At 39.5% G+C, this 20,677-nt stretch overlaps 1 protein-coding gene across 1 annotated transcript in view; it reads left to right on the forward strand.

Moving 5' to 3' along the window:
* Positions 1–769: 769 nt before the first annotated feature.
* LOC135205455 (uncharacterized) overlaps positions 770–20,677 on the forward strand; it is a gene marked incomplete at its 5' end in the record, with an annotated part of 29,716 nt that continues 9,808 nt past the window's right edge. The window contains 3 exon segments of the mRNA XM_064236058.1: positions 770–932; positions 14,542–16,700; positions 16,703–16,831. Of these exon segments, the coding sequence (XP_064092128.1) occupies positions 770–932; positions 14,542–16,700; positions 16,703–16,831 (2,451 nt within the window).

A 20,677-nucleotide genomic window follows, 5' to 3' on the forward strand; every position in this document is an offset into this window, starting at 1 on the left:
AACAAATGACAATTTGTCCCAAAATTGCATTTTTCCTAACTATACAAACCTGAGGTCCTTTTACACATAGTCCCACCTCATGCCACCCCTCACTCTGCAGTTTTTGCTTGGGCCAAAAGCAAAAGTGATTTGTTTACCTCCCAGTCGCGCGCGCGCGCCTGTCGGACAAGCAGTTAACTACCGAACCCCTTGTTCAAAAGCTTACGACCTATCCAGCTGCCGCTAGTACCTTCCTATTGTAAAAGGACCTCAGGTTTGTATAGTTAGGAAAAATGCAATTTTGGACAAATTGTCATTTCATTGTCAAAATTTCAACATGCCATTTTATTCCAGCTTTGACTCTTGATTTGTTGTTTGATTATTTATCAGCATATAAGAATAAATTTTAGGTATTCTTCTTTAAAATGATACCAGAATGGGTATCATAGTAGTATAAATAGTAACTTCACAGATAGTGTGCAAAATAAGATGTTGCTTACCACAGCTCTTTCTCTGGGACAGAGAAAGACCAGTTGTCAGGGTAAACTAGGAAAATGTCTAATTGTAAAAAAGAAATTAGTTTGCAATATTTTTTCATCACCTTTGTTTGAATTTCCAAGATTCTTTGCTGCAGAGTGAAATAGGCATGACTTGATCCCTTGCTCCAGAGTGAAGTAGATTTTTTGTACAAAATTGGTGTTGACTCACCTTGATTAGAAGTGAATGAAAAGTTTCCTGTTACTCTTAAATCTATCACTTCCATTATTATTATTTCAATTCTTCATTCCAGGGGGAGTTGGAAGTAATGTTTGGAGATATGCCATTGAGTATGCAGTCTGCTCAGAGTGTTATGCTTCTTGATGAGTACCATCTGGATCTGTATTATGTTTACTGTCATCTCGCACATTCAGGATGTAAAGTAGTGCGTCATCAACCACATATCAGATTTACAAGTAAGAGATAACAGATATACAGTATTCAATTACAGCATACAGTATTTGGAATGTTACTCCTAAAAATTTTCTATTCAAATTGTTTGTGATTGGTAATAAGAAAATTTAAAATATCTGCCTTCAGTAAGTTTCAGTCAACTTAGTGTATGATGAATCAATAAAGATGCCATAGTTGGCAACTTAGAGAATTACCAGTGTGCCTTGTATGGCACATTGTACACGGTAGTAATGGTTCTTTATAGTTCCATTCAGCCAGTCTGTTTCCTACTTTCTTAAACTTTTCCTCTAAACTTTTCCTCTGGTGTCTTTTGTTTCTTCATATTGAACAATTGTTCAGTTTCTTGAACTTTGTTTTGTCATACTTACCACCTCTTTCAAGAAGAAATCCTTCAGGCAAGCATTAATAGGTTATGGGAATGTGATCCACTTGTATTGTTCAACTAATTGAAATAACAATGATATTTATTGTCATTGTGAGGTGGGGAGTGAGTGAAACCATAAATGCAGTCACAGTAGTCCTGCTATGATTCCTGAGTATATATAGTGGCATATTTGGTATTACTCCTTTTATTCCCTCGGTAACTGATTGGATATACTATGTAGTGTCAGACTGGCATATTGCAAGTGAGAATTTCAGACTCCCAAAGAGGAGGTTTGTCTGTATCGATAATAAGAACAAGTGCCTCAGCAGCGTGGTTGGTATGGTATTAGCGTCCCACCTCGGTGGTCGCGGGGTCGATTCTCGGCCATTCCATTGAGGAGTGAGAGATGTGTATTTCTGGTGATAGAAGTTCACTCTCAACGTGGTTTGGAAGTCACGCAAAGCCGTTGTTCCCGTTGCTGAATAACCACTGGTTCCATGCAACGTTAAAGCACCATACAAACAAGCAAACAAACAAACAATAATAAGAACAATAATTCACCTGTTGCTTGTTAAAATTCTGATACTTGGTTTAAGTTGTTATTATAGTCATCATATAATATTTTGCCATAAACACGAAGATTGGATTTTACACCCATTCCTCAGTTACGGACTATATTCCAGTGTTCAACATTTTCCAGTCATGATCTATATCTGAGAGGTTCAGATACATGTTGAGACTGCCCTTACAATGCACAATTTTTTGTGCAGCTTTTTTTTGTTTTTGAATGTTAAAATTGTTTTTGCTTTTTCACAGTATTTCCTTTTTCTTGATAGTCTTTAAAAATTATGAAGAAATTGCATTTTTGAAAGTGATAGAACAAGACTCTTTTCAAGTGTATGTTTTAAATTTTGATATGTTACTAGAAATATACTGAAAACTCAAAGCTTTACAAGGACCACTGTCATTGCCAGAGGGAATGAAACGAGTAAAATTTCTATAAGGACAGATTATTTATACTAGGTTCCTGGTTGATCTTTGGACTACCTGATCTTTCATTTTGCAGTTATGCTGCCCATCTGCTGCTCATTGGGAGCTATTAGTCCTAGGTATGGGTTATGAAGATAAAGTACTGTTTATTACATTTATTTAGTCTAAGGAATAAATTGATTATCAGTTTCTCCTGACAGATCTGAAGAGCGTAGGTGCTCTGGTTGAAATCCCAGCAATGTGGGGATGTTATCTTGTTTCTTATATTCACATTATCAGGTCTTTTGTACTCCCTGATGCATCTGTCAAGAATTCTTCTTTTCCCTCATGTAAGCCAAACTGCAGTTATAACTGTTATTGCTAAGGGATTTACAGATAGTATACTGGTAAAATAAAAACACAAATTTGTGTTGTTTATCAGTAAGATTTGTAGTGGCTTTGTCAGATTTAGTGGAGTAGGATAACTTAGTTGTTTTCTCTTTTTCTTCAAGCAAGAAATTAGGCAGGATAGGCTAAATCATGAAACAAAGTTATGTATTTTATCTCTTATCATGTAAATAAAGGTCACCAAGCCTATGGGCTGTTAGGAAAAGACCTATTGCTACTCCTTTTTTTGTTCATGAAACTTACCTGTCAGATATATATTTTATAAAGTATATAGTATATTAACTATAAATATATAATTACATATATACTATATATATATCTATATAATATAATATATTATAATATTATAATATATCATAATATATAATAATATATAGATATATATAATAGCCTGTATTCTCCGAAGTCCGACAGAATTTCAAAACTTACGACACGCAGTGGTCGGCCAGGTGGTTAGTACCCATTCCCGCCGCTGGGAGGCGGGTATCAGGAACCATTCCCATTTTCTATTCAGATTTTCTCTGTTGCCAGTACTGTAAACACCTGTTTCCAGTACCTCCATCTTAGGATTTTGAAAACTTCATTGCCGCTTGAGTATCCTGATTGTCTTTTGGTTTATTGACTTGGATTTGTGGCTAGGCATACGCTATCGTGATTTGATTTTGATTTTGGCTTTGACTGTTCTTGAAATAAGATGTCTGGATCTAGTTCTACTAGTTTCAGGGTGGGTTGTGTACAAGAGTGTAAGGTGAGGCTACCGAAAGCTTCGGTAGACCCTCACTCGATATGCATGAGGTGTAGGGGGCATGTTTGTTTGTTGAATGATAGATGTAAGGAGTGTGAGAATTTGACTGATCTTGAGTGGAAGACGTATGATTCTTATATACGCAAGCTTGAGCGTGATAGAATCAGGAGGTCTTCCTCCAGGAGTGCTTCAATTATTAGAAGTCAGGGTAGTAATTTGTCTCCTGCGAACCCCCCTGTAGATTTTATTACACCTAACCCCGTAGTATTGCCTTCGGGCAATGAGGTGGTGTCTACAGAAGGAAATGCCCTTTCTACGATTATGGAGTCTATTCGTGCCCTGGAGTCAAAAGTGCTCTCGCTCCAATCCAATGTGTTGAAGTGTAGTGATAGTGTTGCTGCCCCTAGTGTTGTGGAGGGGTCCCATAACACCTCTAGGTCTAGACCTCTGTCGGACTCCCAGGACATAGGGAATGGGCAAGTCAAAAACCGAAGGAGGGTTACGGGGACTATCCACCGGTCTGGCGTCCCTTCAGCAGAACCTGTTGACGCTTCCCAGGCTGCCAAGGATCGTGCACGTGCACGAATCCTTAGAGTGTTTCTCGTCCTCTGAGGCGTCCTCCCCTCACTGGGGTTGGAGCTCTCGGAGGGCCTCTCACGATGAGAGTGGCAAAGACGCAAGATGTCGCACAGGTGGCCGTCGTCTTTGCCGCCCTCTTAAGAGAGGCTTTAGAGAGGCGAGCTTCACGTCCTCCTTCTCGACCTATGTTTCAGTCATCTCGTGAATGCTTTGAGGACATTCCCCTGCAGAAGAGGACCAGGACGTCATCGGAAGAGGACGCTTTTGAGCGCTCCGATCACTCTAAATTTGTTCCTGAGAGAAAGGCGAAGGTGTCCCCTCGCCCATCATCTTCTCACAGGATCAGTCCTTCTCCTGGCCATGGATCTTCTCCTTCTAGGGAGATCCTTGTAGCAATGCAACAACAGTTGGCTTCATACTTCGCAAAGAGAGAGGCAGAACCCTGTCATCGTAGGAAGGATCTATGGCTGCCTGTCAAGAGAACCAGGCAGTCCCCTGCTCCTTCTCCTCGTTCGTCGACCTCCCCAGCTTCGTCGCCTTCTAGATCCCGCCTACTCGCGCGTTCCTTTTGAGAGAGCTTCTAGGAGTATCGATGAATGTGACAGAGGCGCAAGATGTCGCACAGGCGGCCGTCGCCTTTGTCAGGAGGTCGGGAACGTCCAGAAGACTCGTGCTGACGACGATCACCGAACATCTGAGTATGACACTCGCGTGCTTCAGGAGCGGCGCGAGACTCGCCAAGACGCCTCTCAAGTTGATCGGGTGGACGCTTTTGTGTCTTAAATGTCACGTCAGGAAGCTTTCCAAGACGCTTCTCTGGACGTGGGTCTCTCTCCTTTTCGGGACGTGCCTCAAGAGAGTTCTAAACATCAAGACACTCGACAAGACCCTCGTAAAAACGCCTTCCGGGACGTAGGACGTTCTATGCACGCTCGACGTCCTGCACATCTAGAGGCTCGCGAGGACGCTTTCGAAGACGCTCGACGTCCTACACATCGAGATGTTCACCAGGACGCTCGTGAGGACGCTTTTGAAGATGCTCGACGTCCTACACGTCATGGCGCTTGGCAGAGCACTTGCCAAGATGCTCTTCAGAACGATGGACGCCCTACACGTCAAGACGTTCGGCAGGATTCCTGCAACGACGCTCTTCAAGAGGACGCTTTTCAGGACGCTCCGCAGGACGTTCCTTTACTGGAACTTAAAGCTTCGGAATTGGCGGTGAAACATACCCAAATTTCTTCTTCGAACCCTCCTTCAGATAGAGGGCCCCCTTTTACGAACGGGACCTCAGGGCTTGATTACTTCACGGTCTGTTAAGGACCCTTCTGCTATTCCCCTAGAGGAAGGAGAGTCTTCGAGTGACTCTCGTCCTGCTGATGATGAAGAGCCTACAGCGTCATCTTCTTCGGATTATAAGACGTTAACCCGCCTCCTGAAAGACTTGTTTACTGACAAGTTTCAGACCCCGGTTCCTCGCTCTCCGCCTTCACAGTTGGCCTCATCGAAGACGAGGAAGGCGCCTGGCTTCATTAAGATGGCCACTTTGCTCTACAAAGAGAGCATTCAAGAGGATCCATGACTGGAAGGACTCCAGGAAGGCGCGGGGCAAGACATCCTTTGCTCTTCCTCCAGCGAGGCTAAGCGGAAGAGCTGGAATTTGGCATGAGACGGGAGAGGAAGCGGGGTTGAGAATTCCTTCTTCTTCCCAAGGCGATTTTACCAACCTGGTAGATGCTTCGAGGAGATCTTACCTTCCCTCGGCTAAAGTTTCCTGGACGATGTCGGAAATCGATCACCAGCTCAAAGGAATCTTCAGGACGTTGGAAGTTTTTAACTTCCTGGATTGGTGTTTGGGGGCCCTGGACCTGCAGTCCAGAAGCCCTGACTCGATTTCTTTAGAAGAGTTATCCAGTGTATTAGCATGCATGGATAAGGCAGTCAGGGATGGTTCCGATGAACTGGCATCCCACTTCGCTACCGGCCTCCTGAAGAAACGTGCGCTATACTGCAGCTTTACAGCAAAGTCAGTGTCTCCTGCGCAGAGGGCAGAGTTGTTTTTCACCCCTTTTTCTTCACATCTCTTCCCGCAGTCCATGGTGAAGGATCTGTCCATTAACCTTCAGGAAAAGACGACGCAGGACCTCTTGACCCAGTCTTCTAGACGTCCTATGGCCCAGTCTTCTACCCTAGTCGCACAAGCCCCCAATAAGAAGTTTAAGCACTTTCGTGGTGGAGCTTCCTCGAGAGTTTCTCCTCGAGGAAGGGGCTTCTCTAGAGGCAGGACCTCCTCAAAACCCAAAGGGAAGAAGTGACGTCTCTGCCCCTCAGACGCCGGTCGGAGCGAGACTCTCATTCTTTGCAGAGGCATGGAGAGTAAGAGGGACGGACGCCTGGTCCCTCGAGATAATCGAGAGAGGTTACAAGATACTTTTCCTCTCAACAACTCCATTGAGCACAAAGCCCATAGACCTGTCGCCCTCATACCAGCTGACGAAGCAACAGATACTGCTCGATCTTCTCGAGCAAATGATAGAGAAGAGAGCCATAGAACAGGTTTTAACGTTAGATTCCCCAGGCTTCTACAACAGGTTGTTCCTGGTTCCGAAGCAGTCTGGGGGATGGAGACCTGTCCTGGACGTCAGCAGGCTGAACCTTTTTATAAGAAAAGAAAAGCTCAAGATGGAAACGTCTCTGTCTGTTCTAGGAGCTTTAAGACCAGAGGACTGGATGGTGTCCTTGGACCTCCAAGACGCCTACTTCCTAATCCCGATCCATCCTCAATCAAGAAGTTCCTGAGGTTCGTCTTGAAGGGACAGGTTTTCCAGTTCAGAGCTCTCTGCTTCGGGCTAAGTACAGTGGTCCCCCCGTATTCGCGGGGGAGATGCATACCAGACCCCCCGTGAATAGTTAGAACCCGCGAATGTTTGGAACCCCTATAAAAATGCTAAAAACAGCCTATTTTGTTAGTTAAAACTCAAGAAAAACCCACTAAAAATTTTCATACATGGTTTTTTTAATAGTTTTATCACAAAAAGTGCATTTTATGAAGAAATTCATCAAAAAAATCAGGAATTTGTGGATATTTACCATAGAAAAATACCGCGAATACGCGAATTTTCCGCGAATAATGCAGGGAAACATTCCCGAGAGAAATCCGCGAATGTGTGAGTCCGCGAATCTGGAGAACGCGAATACTGGGGGTCCACTGTACAGCACCTATGGTCTCCATGCTTCTCATGCAAAATGTTGCGAAATGGCTTCACCTCTCAAAGGTAAGGGTCTCACTTTACCTAGATGACTGGCTCATCCGATCGTCGTTGGAGTCGAGGTGTCTGGAGGACCTTCATACGATGTTGCAGCTGACGAAGGCCCTAGGCCTACTAGTCAACTTCGAAAAGTCCCATCTGATCCCTATGCAGTCCATCGTATATCTGGGGATTCAGATGGATTCAGCGGCTTTTCGAGCTTTTCCATCCCTGGAACGTCAGCAGAACTGCTTAGAAAAAGTGTCAGTCCTCTTAGGGAAGGAGACATGCTCGGCAAAGGAATGGATAAGTCTGCTGGGGACCATTTCCTCGCTGGAGAAGTTTGTTTCCCTAGGGAGGCTGCACCTCAGGCCGCTCCAGTTTTTCCTAGCGGAGAACTGGAAAGACAAGGAAGACCTAGACGCGACTTTGAGAATCTCTCAGTCGGTTAAGGATCACCTGAAGTGGTGGCACGATCCCGTCAAGCTTTCAGAAGGATTGTCCCTCACCCTTCTGAGCCCCGGCCTAGTGTTGTTCTCAGACGCGTCCATGGCTGGCTGGGGAGCAACACTGGGGAAGGAGGAAGTGTCAGGCCTCTGGAGAGGGGAACAGAGGTCTTGGCACATAAACCTCAAAGAGTTGGAAGCAATTCGGTTGGCTCTCCAGTTCTTCGAGGGACGAGTTGTTGGCTGAGCTGTCCAGATCAACTTGGACAGTACCATGGCCCTTGCATATATCAAGAAACATGGGGGGACACACTCTCGGTCCCTGTTCGAGATAGCGTGAGAGATCCTTCTTTGGGCAAAAGCACGGAACATAATAATCCTGACAAGGTTCGTTTCAGGAGTTCAAAATGTCCGGGCGGATCTTCTCAGCCGTCGACATCAACTGCTTGCGACCGAATGGACTCTTCATCTAGAGGTCTGCCAAGAGTTGTGGAGACTATGGGGACATCCATTAGTAGATCTCTTCGCAACATTGAAGACGAAGAGACTTCCTGTTTGCTGCTCCCCTGTTCTCGACCCGGGAGCAGTAGCAATAGACGCCATCCTATGGGATTGGACGGGGATGGACGTTTACGCCTTTCCCCCGTTCAAACTCCTGGGAGAAGTGATCAGGAAGTTTGCGGCGTCACAGGGAGCGAGAATGACGCTAATCGCCCCGTTTTGGCCTTCAAGCGACTGGTTCACAGAGGTCATGTCCTTCCTAGTGGACTTCCCAAGGACCCTGCCAGAGAGAGTCGATCTACTCAGACAGCCCCACTTCGAGAGGTACCACGGAAACCTCTCCGCTCTGAGTCTGACTGCGTTCAGACTATCGAGAAGTTGGCCAGAGCGAGAGGTTTTTCAAGACCGGTGGCAAGAGCTATTGCCAACGCAAGAAGAGCTTCCTCTTGAGCAGTCTACCAATCTAAGTGGGCTGTCTTCAGGAGATGGTGTAGGAAGAAAGGTATTTCCTCCTCCACGACCTCTGTGAATCAGATCGCTGATTTCCTCCTCCATCTGAGGAATGTTGACAGGCTCGCGGTTCCCACGATTAGAGGTTACAAGAGTATGTTGTCGGCTGTCTTCCGACACAGAGGCTTAGACCTGACGAACAATAAAGACCTTCACGATCTTTTGAGGTCTTTTGAAACCTCAAAAGTACCGCAGCCTAAGATTCCGTCATGGAACTTAGATATAGTTCTAAGGTTCCTGATGTCGAGTCCTTTCGAACCTTTGCATGCTGCCTCTTTAAAGGACGTGACAAGAAAGGCTATTTTCCTAACCACTCTAGCTACAGCAAAAAGGGCTAGTGAGATTCAAGCCATCAGTAAGCATGTGGGCTTTAGAGGACACAATGCAGTGTGTTCCCTGAGCCCTTCCTTCTTAGCGAAGAACGAAAATCCGTCCAACCCCTGGCCCAAGAGCTTTGACATCAAGGGGTTAGCAGAGATCATTGGACAAGAACCAGAGAGAGTCCTGTGCCCTGTCAGGGTTCTCAAGTTTTATTTGGAAAGAACTAAACAATGTCGAGGTCCTTCGGACAATCTGTGGTGTTCTGTCAAGAGACCAGACTTACCAATGTCAAAGAACGCCAGTGCGTTCTTTTTGAGAAGCACCATCAAGGAGGCCCATTTTTCCTGTCCAGATGGTGATCTTAAACTTTTGAAAGTTAATGCTCACGAGGTAAGAGCTGTCGCGACCTCGGTGGCATTTCAAAAGAATGTGGCACTCAGTGATATCCTGAGTGCCACATTTTGGCGAAGCAACTCTGTGTTCGCTTCACACTACCTGCGGGATGTGAAGACGGCATATGAGAACTGATACTCGCTAGGGCCATGCATTTCCGCAGACACATTCATGGGGGCAGGAATCAGCACGAATCCTATCCTATAGAAAATGGTTAGGTGTGCTTTTAATTTTGTTGTGTTGATTTATGGTTGTGGGGTCGGCCGCCTGAGGCGGACTTCCCTTTCTTTAGCCTAAAAGTTATGTGGGGTTAACTTTTGATAGGCTAGGTCAGGTGGTGGTTTTTTGCTTCGTTGCCCACAGAGTATGGTCAATATGGTCTAGTCGCATTGTGGTCACGCCCCCGTTGACAGATCATCTAGAACTCACCAGCTATACTGGAGACTCTAGTAAAGCAAAAGCAGACTTGGGTGACAGTAATCACGAAGTCAGCTATGCTAACAAGTAAGGAACCAAGATGTCAATCATCTGCATGCAATTTGTTTCCAAAATCATCCTCTTCTGTCCCTTCCCACCTCCAATGGTGGGATTCAGCTATATATATATCTGACAGGTAAGTTTTGTGAACAAAATGATATTGTTAATATACAATAAAGTTTGTTCATACTTACCTGGCAGATATATATAATCAAGTACCCACCCACCCTCAGGGGACAGTGGCACTAGAAAATCTGAATAGAAAATGGGAATGGTTCCTGATACCTGCCTCCCAGCGGCGGGAATGGGTACTAACCACCTGGCTGACCACTGCGTGTGTCGGGAGTTTTGAAATTCTGTCGGACTTCGGAGAATACAGCTATATATATATCTGCCAGGTAAGTATGAACAAACTTTATTGTATCATAACAATATCATTTATGTTAAAATTAAGATGTGAATAATAGTGAATGTAGGAATTTGTGTATGTAGCTTTGTGTACACTAGTTTTGAAAGATAACTGTGTGTACACTGGTTTTGAAAGATGATTTTTTTTTTCAGGTGACACATCTAAAACTAGACGAGTATCTAAAAATGTCTTGACTCATTTCTAATGAGAATTTTGTGTGACAGTACCATAAAACCAAATAAAAATTCTTACATTCACTATTTTCCATACTAAAAGTACAATGCTGGTGAGGAAGTTGTCTACATGAACTGTAGACTCTCTTAACCCTCTTACGCCTAAGCCCTAAAAACCAAAATGTCTCCCGTTTGCCGAGGCAGGTTTGGAGTGAGCACGGAAGCGGAAAAAATCATTTTTTCAAAAAATCACAGCACGCTTAGTTTTCAAGATTAAGAGTTCATTTTTGGCTCCCTTTTTTTTTGTCATTGCCTGAAGTTTAGTATGCAACCATCAGAAATTAAAAAAAAAATATTATCATATATAAGTAAGGCTATACGTATATGGTAGCGACAAAAAAAAAATTCATACATAATTGTATCCAAATCGAGCTGTGCAAAAAACGGTTAAAGCTAACGAGTTACTTTTTATCATTGTGTTGTACACTAAATTGTGATCATTTTGATATATAACACATTGTAAAACGATCAAAGCAACACAGAAAACATATTATCACAAAATGATGCATGAATTCGTAACGCACGGATGTAAAAAAAATGTTTTTTTCAAAAATTCACCATAAATCTAAATATTGTTATAGAGACTTCCAATTTGTTTCAAAATGAAGACAAATGATTGAATATTACGATACTGTAAGAGTTATAGCTTAGAATTGCATTTTTTTACCATTTCAGACGAGTTAAAGTTGACCGAATGTCAAAATTTTTATATATATTTTTTTTTATATGCAAATATTGCAAAAATGAGAAGAGCTACAACCTTCAAATATTTTTGTTTGTATTCTTCATGAATTTGCGCACATTTTCATATATGAAACTCTATAAAACGCCTAATATGAAAAGGAGCAAATATTAGGAGAATGCGACGTACGCATTTCGGAGATTTGCGGCTGCGAATCGGAGCGGGGAGGGAAAGAAAGTTTTTTTTTTAAATTCACCATAAGTCTAAATATTGTGCTTAGACTCTTTCAAATTTGTTTTCAAAAATAAAAGAAAAGAAGAAGATAAATGACTGTATATTACTAGATTGTAAGAGTTTTAGCTTACAATTGCGTTTTTTGACCATTTCGGTAGAGTCAAAGTTGACCGAAGATGGAAATTTTTGCACTTATCGTTGTTTATATGAAAATATTTCAAAACTGATAAAAGCTACAACCATGGGTTGTTTTTAGTTGTATTTTGCATGAAATTGCGCTCATTTCCATATATAAAACAGCAAATTTAAAATGGTGCAAACATTAGGACAATCGCACGAAAAAATTTATCGGAAGAGTTACCGTGCGGACGTAAGGAAAAAGTTTTTTCATAAATTCACCATAAATCGAAATATTGTGCTAGAGACGTCCAATTTGTTGCAAAATGAAGGCAAATGATTGAATATTACTAGAATATAAGAGTTTTAGCTTACAATTGCATTTTTCGACCATTTCAGTAGAGTCAAAGTTGACCGAAGGTTGAAATTTTGGCACTTATCGTTATTTATATGAAAATATTTCAAAACTGATAAAAGCTACACTCATGAGTATTTTATTGTTGTATTCTACATGAAATTGCACACATTTTCGTATATAATACTCCATGTAACGGATAATTTAAACATTTAAAACGGTGCAAAAATGATGTCAAAGTGAGGAAATAATTTTTGAGATGTGTCACTGATACTTTTTAGTGCGAATAAGAAAGAAATTCACGCTTGGCGGCCCCGCCTTGCGTAACGATTGTAAAACAAAATACAACGCCTTGATCCATGATTCAAAAGTTTTCGGCTGGTAGGCCTATAAGTATTTTTCCACGAATTTAAAAAAAAACTTTTTTGAGTCAACGTATAATACGTCCAGTTGGCATACGGGAGACATTTTGACTCAACATTTAATACGTCCAATCAGCGTAAGAGGGTTAAGTTCTTTATTGTCTTCACCAGGGTGATGATATCTTTGGAGTGGAGCTTATATTCATTCTGCATTTTTTGGGGGGAGGGAGTTGACCCAGATGGGCCTACAAAAGAAATTGTTGCCCATTTAACCCTTAATGGACAGATAGCTTCTCAGGAGTAGCGTAACAGGTTTAGGGTGATGGACAGATTGATCCTGTAGATAAGCAATATTAAGTGCCATTGATTCGGAAAGAATCAGACAGGAAAGAGGTGCCAATACTTCTATGGCCCATAAATTCACTAATGGCAACTTTTACACTGGCTAAAAAAAAAAAAAAAAAAAAAAAAAAAAAAAAAAAAAAAAAAAAAAAAAAGACATCAGTTCGTGCAAGCTTAGTAGTGATTTTGACTTCGAGGGGAAAGTACTGCTTTGCTCTCATGTGACGTCTTTTTATAAATTTGCTCATAAATATACCAAAGGGCTGATGTTGGTTTTAATTCTTGTCTTTTATGATAGTATATCAGTTGTAAATGTAATTTTTCAAAGAACAGTGCAAAGAAATATTAGAAAAACATAAAAAATATAAAAAGTTACCGGATCTTTGCTGTTCAGTAAATTTACATAAATTTATTCAACAAATATACTAAGAATTTGTTACTAGTTTTATTTATTATCTGTTTTGATATTGTGTGAGCTGTAATTATAATTTTACAAAATAAAATTATTTATAAGAAAAAACATATAAGTTAGTCAAATTTACAATTGTCTTGTAAAAGAGGCCCCACAAGGGGTTATAAATAGTCATTTTCAACATCTTGTGGAAGATAGGGAAATTTTTTTAGAATTTTCTTCTTTCATCATGTGCATTTACATATGTTCTTTCTGTTGATGTGTGTTTTTTTTTTTTTTTTTTTTTTTTTTTTTTTTTTTTTTTTTGTGCCGACCTCAAAGTTTACCCGGCCTGAGGAGCTACATATAGATTTGTTTACCTGCCCACTAAGGGTTAACAGGCTTGTTACAAATATGCCTGTCTCAGGGGTACCAGCTCCACTTCTTTGTTGGCTACCATGACTTCAATACTCCGTGGAAGTGACAGAAATCATTGCAAAATTCTTATTGATGGTGGTAAATGGTCTTGTATGCCAGTGATCTGCTGCTTATCACTGAAGTGGATGTGGGTGTTCATCAGGCGAAACTGCTTCAATGATACATAGTGTGCAGTCTGGGGAGTTCTGGTTTCTGTTTCCTAATAGTCTTCTGTGGAGGCCAGATGCATAATTCCATTTATGGTAGATAATGATGCACAGGAAAATCAATCTGCAGTGTTTTTGTTTCACTCATTTGTTGGCAGTCTCATGTCTATGTAAGGTGTATGTCACTTTTACAAGCATTATTGTTCACCTTTTCACATTATCACCAACTATTAAGCTATGGGAATCTACCTGCATTACATGTTGTATCAGCAGATTTTAATTTATAATAAAGTTTGTGTTTTTATGTTGGGGGAAGATCGTGTAATAATTGTGCAATAATCATGTCATGGAAGGGAGTGTATGGACACATTTATGTAGTAGTTTTTCAGAGACAACCACATCATTGCAGGATCATGTAGAACCTCATCCAGCAATCTCTTCCATATTGAGCTGAGCAACTTCTGTATTTGTTGCAGTGAAAGTGGCTTTGATCCAGTTAGTTCCTTGAATTTGGTCTGTTTGTCATGGTAGACTTCTCTACATGTATCATCAAACTATGGCTGATTGTTTGTCCTAAATTTGATCACCTTTCAAGGAATATATCTTTTCCATCAGCATTTCATTTAACTTCTTGGGATCAGGATCTAATATAACATCTGCAATATTAAGTGTCTGACAAGCTCTTAATGTTTGAAGACCATGAATGTGGTGGACATACATATGGTTGAATGGTTTTTGGACAAAATTAGTATTTCCATATAAAAACTCATATTTTACACTATTTTAGATGGAACTAGTCAAAATTTAATCCACAATTGCTGAAAGTTGTCTAGCTTGTTGTTTGTAGATGAAATGAGGTACCAATAAATGGTTCTTATTGTTTAAGTATACAGTATATTAGGGTCATCATTATTCTTAAACTCTTATTTTGATTTTTCTAGAGTATGAAAAACAGATTCGCCTCGATCAGCATCAGGTGAAGAAAAATAAGAAAAAGCATAAGTTGAAAGTTGAATCTTCAAAGGAGACATCACAAGAAAATGTAAGAGATGTACAAGTGTTACCAGAGAAATTAGAAAAGGATGAGGAAGTGGTAGAATTAGAGAAGCCAAACTTGGATGCAGCTCTCAAGGATTTTTACTCTGTTATTGGAGATGATATACCTTCTTTGACTGAAACAGACAATACAGAAGTTTTAGAGATTACTAAAACAGATTGTAGTAGTGAGAAAGTTTCAGAAGGGTATGAAGTTGTTAATTTGTCAGAGGATATGAATGATTATGAACGAAAAAGACATGAGTATTTGAATAGGTTTCCTTGTATGTTAGGGATGACCTCTCAGATTATTTATGCTGAAGACCCTGACCTTCTCCCTGAAAATTCTAAGCCAGTTAAAGAAGTCTATAAAATTTCTCTTGAAATTCTCAATTATTACAGTAGGTATTTAGATGATGGCAATCAAAATAATAATTGGAAATTTGAAAAGAGAAATAATTGGAACAGAGGCCAATGGAATGCTTCAAGGCAGCAGAGAAATAATAGAAGTAGATTTCAAGGTTTTAATGATGCGCACGGTAGGTCTTACAATGATGGTAACTGGCTTAGAGGTGGGGGAAACAGCGCTAACAGGGAGAGTAGACTTAGTGGTAGAGGCACTGGAATGTATATGACCAGGGACCAGATTGTTAGGGGGGAAAATGAAGATAATATAAGTGTTGACAAATTTTTGTCCACTGTAAGAAATGAGAACTTTGAAGCAGAGTATAATAGTGGTGTATGTAACAGATCAGGTGATGATGCCAGCAGTACTAGGATGATAATAGAAATGAGAGAGAAGGGTCCAAGAGAGAGGTATAGATTTAGTAATGATGATGATACTTTGCAGAGCAGTAGAGTTTTAGAAAGAGGGTCATTGCATTACAGTCGTGTACCTGAGGGTTCTCCTAATAGAGGAGACAACATACCACTGGAAAGCAGATGGGCTGAAAATGGGAAATATTCTGGAAGACAAAGTAAAAATACAAGGGATGGTAATTCAGAGGAAAGGAGGGTTAATTGGCCTAATGATATAAGAGAGAATATTCACAGCAGAAGCATTATTGATCAAAATATTTATGGTAGAGAGAGGGAAAGTATTGATAATATGAGGCAAGCAATTCGAAGGGAAAGTAGCAGCAGATGGCAAGATGAATATGAGAGTGAGAAAAGGGCAAGAATGAGTAGTGAAGTTCCAAGGGGGAGACAGGAAATTTTAGAGAGAGAGAGTTGGGACAGGACTAATCATAGGAATGATGAATGGGAAAGACCAGAAAAGGTCTCAGAAGAGCATTGGAGTAGAACTGGGGTGAACGACGTTGATAGACAGGAAAGTCAGAGTAGTCTGTCAGAAAATTTAAGGGCCAGAGCTGAGCAGAGTTATGATGTCAGATGGGATAGACAGGAAAGACCACATGAAAAAAGGTGGGATGGAACCAGCATGGACTTTGATAATAGAGGGGAAAGGTGGGCAAGGTGGCCTGAAGGTAGACAAGATTTGGACTGTAGAAGGGCTGGGTATAGTGAGCCAGGAGCAGAGTGGCAAAGAAACGAATTTCGGCATGCAAAAATAGATGTAAATGAATCTTTAAGAGAGTGGAGGGGTGATGTGAGGAACCCTGAGTGTATACAAGGGAAAGTAAGTGATAGGCAAAGGGATAAATGTATGCAACAAGATGAGATAGATGAGGAAAGAAGGGCTGATGAAAGATATCAGTACTGGAGAAAATCTCAATGGGGTTATGACAAAAGAAACGATAGAAATATTTATAATGCTCATCAAAGTGAAAGAATGGATTCTTGTGGCAGGAGATCAAGTGAATACCAAGGAAGTGCAAACAGATTCCAAAGTCATGAAAACAGAACTTACTCAAGTGGTACAAGAAAACCTGACTGGCATCAGCATGATGATAGATGGTCAGATCAGAACTCACAAAGTGATAGGGTTTGTTCCAGTGGTGAAGGCAGATCAGATTATTCTGAAGAAAGTTTTCGAATCAGAGGTCAGGACCCTCATGAAAATTGGGGCTCACCACATACCTTAGAGATTCTCCTGATTGTCCTGGTGACTCATCATATTCAAATCAAACACCTTATGAACCTGAAGTGGACTTGACAGTCAGACCAGAATGGAAAAATAAAAGAAGAAGAAGAAATAAGGGTGGTTATGACACCTATCCAAGTTACTTGGTTAAAGTAAGTTAATGCCTTTTAATTTTTTTAAATTAAAATTTTATGAGTTAAGGTAGTAATAATGATATGTCACTTTATTTGCTGTTTTTCTATAACATACTTTAGTCACTGTTGTAACTACATTAGTGTACATTCATGAAATATACACCTCTTATTTAGTTTATGGTTACTATATGGAAAGATGTAGTTAAAGTTGTTCACCAAAAAAATTATTTTTGGGAGTCTTATTCACTGGTAAATTCCCACTGTACTTGTCGTCAGTGGAGGCAGCCTTTCAGTCTTATCAACCATGAAGCCTTTACTCACTTTCCTTTACAATTTCTCTCAGTTCAGCCTACAGTGCAAGTAACTGGAAATCTCTTATTTATGATGAATTTTACCTACTGTTAAAGTTAGCTTATATCTCCATGCCGATTAGGCAAGTCAGTATCAAACAAAAGATCAAATGGCTGCCCAGATGACTGTCTAGTTCACCTGTTCTCCACCAGGTGTGTTTCAAATGTTTGAGCTCATGTCAGAATTCTCCGTCGCCATTGTGCATAGGCGATTGTTGGTATTCTGTGAAGTTTGGCAGTTTTGAACCCGTTTACAGTACCAATTGTAATTTCATTTTCCTAGGATGTCTGCCATTGAAAGCAAAACCAATAACACCAGGCTATGTAGGAATGATTTTTGTGTAAGCAGGATGTTGGAATTTGTAGTTCAACATTTGGTTTGTACTGGCTGCAGAGGTATGCAGTTGATATTGAAACTAGATGTGAAGAATGTAGGGGATTGGTCTGAGGACTTTATGCTTAAATATGTTAGATATAGGGAAGAAGGGAAGCTGATAGATTGTGAAAGTAATTAGTTAGGTCAGGACTAAAGCCTTTTCAGTTCTTCCCTACCTAGTGTCCCTTCATTTGCAGCTATCCCTACTCAGGCTAGGCATTTTGATAATGCTAGTATTGAGACTTCTTCTGTAGCTATGCCTTTTGCTCCCTTTTCTGTTCAAGAAAGACCTGTAATTTTATATAGATATAATTTTTTTATCTTATTTATGGCAGCTTTTAATTCCATTAGAAATCTAATTTTTGTTTTACCATTTTAAACACCAATCATTAGGGTATCTATTTTAAACTCATTATTATTTATATAACTTACATTAAACTCCTTATTTATGGTTTCCATTAAACTCTTTATATTTCCATTTTCAGTCATTGTCATCATAGTGCTGAATGACTCTTAGGGTCCCAGTGCTAGGCTCTATGCCTAAATCACATATTCCATTCCATTATTAGAATAAAAAAAAAAAAACAATGTTATCCCATGAAATGCTACTAAGCTAGTTTTGGTTTTCAACATTTCCCAGTTGGTCTATTAGAGAAAAAATTCATTATTAAATTAAAGAAAAAAAATTTATATCCCTTGAAATGCTACAAAACTAGTTTTGGTTTTCAACATTTCCCAGTTATTAGACAAACCTTGAGTCCCAAGGTAATAAGGTGAGGGTATTCTGTACTTGAGCAGCAATCCTAACTCCACCGGGAATCGCCTCTTTTGCTGAATTCATATGCTAATAAGGTAGTGATTTGTATTTTATGATAAATTGTTTTGTACAAGAAAAATTTTATTTCATGGTTTATTTTTTTATTACCTTGAATGCCATCATCAGATAGCCTTTAGGACTGTGGGCCACATGTGGGGGAACATAGCAAAAAGTTCCGAGAAGATTTTCAAGACATTCTCAGCCAACTCTTATTTCTTAACCCTCTTACGCCGAAGCGGTAAAAAAAAAATTGTCTCCCGTGTGCCGAAGGTGTTTCAGAGTGAGCGCGGAAGCGGAAAAAATATTTTTTTCAAAAAATCACAGCGCGCTTAGTTTTCAAGATTAAGAGTTCATTTTTGGCTCCTTTTTTTTGTCATTGGCTGAAGTTTAGTATGCAACCATCAGAAATTAAAAAAATTATCATTATTATATATAAATAATGCGATATATGATAGCGCAAAAACAAAATTTCATATATAATTGTATTCAAAAATCGCGCTGTGCGCAAAACGGTTAAAGGTAACAAGTTACTTTTTTTTCGTTGTAATGTACACTAAATTGCAATCATTTTGGTATATAACACATTGTAAAACGATAAAAGCAACACAGAGAAAATATTATCACAAAATAATGAATGAATTCGTAACGCGCGGACGTAAACAAATATTTTTTTCAATAATTCACCATAAATCTAAATATTGTCCTAGAGACTTCCAATTTCTTTCAAAATGAAGACAAATGATTGAATATTACTATACTGTAAGAGTATTAGCTGACAATTGCAGTTTTCTACCATATCTGATGAGTTAAAGTTGACCGAATGTCAAATTTTTTTATATATATATTTTTATATGCAATTATTTCGGAAATAAGAAAAGCTACAACCTTCAAATATTTTTTGTTTTATTTTACATGAAATTTCGCACATTTCCATATATAAAACTCTATGAAACGCCTAATATGAAATGGAGCAAATATTCCGAGAATGGTACGTACGCATTTCGGAGATTAGTGGCAGAGAATCCGCACGCGGAGGGAAGGAAAGATTTTTTTTTTTAATTCACCATAAATCTAAATATTTTGCTAGAGACTTCGAATTTGTTTCAAGATGAAGATAAATGACTGAATATACTAGACTGTAAGAGTTTTTAGCTTACAATTGCGTTTTCGACCATTTCGTAGAGTCAAAGTTGACCGAACGTGGTTTTTTTCTATTTATCGTGATTTATATGCAAATATTTCAAAAATGAGAAAAGCTACAACCTTCAATTGTTTTTTGTTGTATTCTACATGAAATTGCACACATTTTCACATATAAAACTTTATGTAACGGCTAATTTAAAATGGTACAAACATTACCATAATCGCACGTATGATTTTTTCGGAAGAGTTACAGTGCGGACGTAAAGAAAATGTTATTTTTTTCATAAATTCACCACAAATCAAAATATTGTGCTAGAGACTTCCAATTTGTTGCAAAATGAAGGTAAATGCTTGAATATTACTAGAATATAAGCGTTTTAGCTTACAATTGTGTTTTTCGACCATTTCGGTAGAGTCAAAGTTGACCGAAGGTTGAAATTTTGGCAATTATCGTTATTTATATGAAAATATCTCAAAACTGATAAAAGCTACAACCATGGGTTGTTTTTAGTTGTATTGTGCATGAAATTGCGCACATTTCCATATATAAAACTTTATATAACGGCTAATTTTAAAATGGTGCAAACATTACCACAATCGCATGTATGATTTTTTTCGGAAGTTACCGCGCGGACGTAAGGAAAAAGTTTTTTCATAAATTCACCATAAATCGAAATATTGTGCTAGAGACTTCCAATTAGTTGCAAAATTAAGGTAAATGATTGAATATTACTGAAATATAAGAGTTTTAGCTTACAATTGCATTTTTCGACCATTTCGGTAGAGTCAAAGTTGACCGAAGGTTGAAATTTTGGCAATTATCGTTATTTATATGAAAATATCTCAAAAGTGATAAAAGCTACAATCATGAGTATTTTATTGTTGTATTTTACATAAAAATGCACACATTTTCATATATAATACTTCATGTAACGGCTAATTTACAATGGTACAAAAATTATGTCAAAGTGACGAAATAATTTCCGAGATGTGTCACAGATACTTTTTAGTGCGGCAAGAAAGAAATTCGCACTTGCGCGCCTGCGTAACGATTGTAAACAAAACAACACCTTGATCCGTGAACTCCCAGCATCCCCCAAGGCGCGTGATTCAAAAGTTTTAGGCTGGTAGGCCTATAAGTATTTTTCCGCGAATTTAAAAAAAAAACTTTTGTAAGT

This window comes from Macrobrachium nipponense, chromosome 24, assembly GCF_015104395.2.
Source record: "Macrobrachium nipponense isolate FS-2020 chromosome 24, ASM1510439v2, whole genome shotgun sequence".
Lineage (NCBI taxonomy): Eukaryota > Metazoa > Arthropoda > Malacostraca > Decapoda > Palaemonidae > Macrobrachium > Macrobrachium nipponense.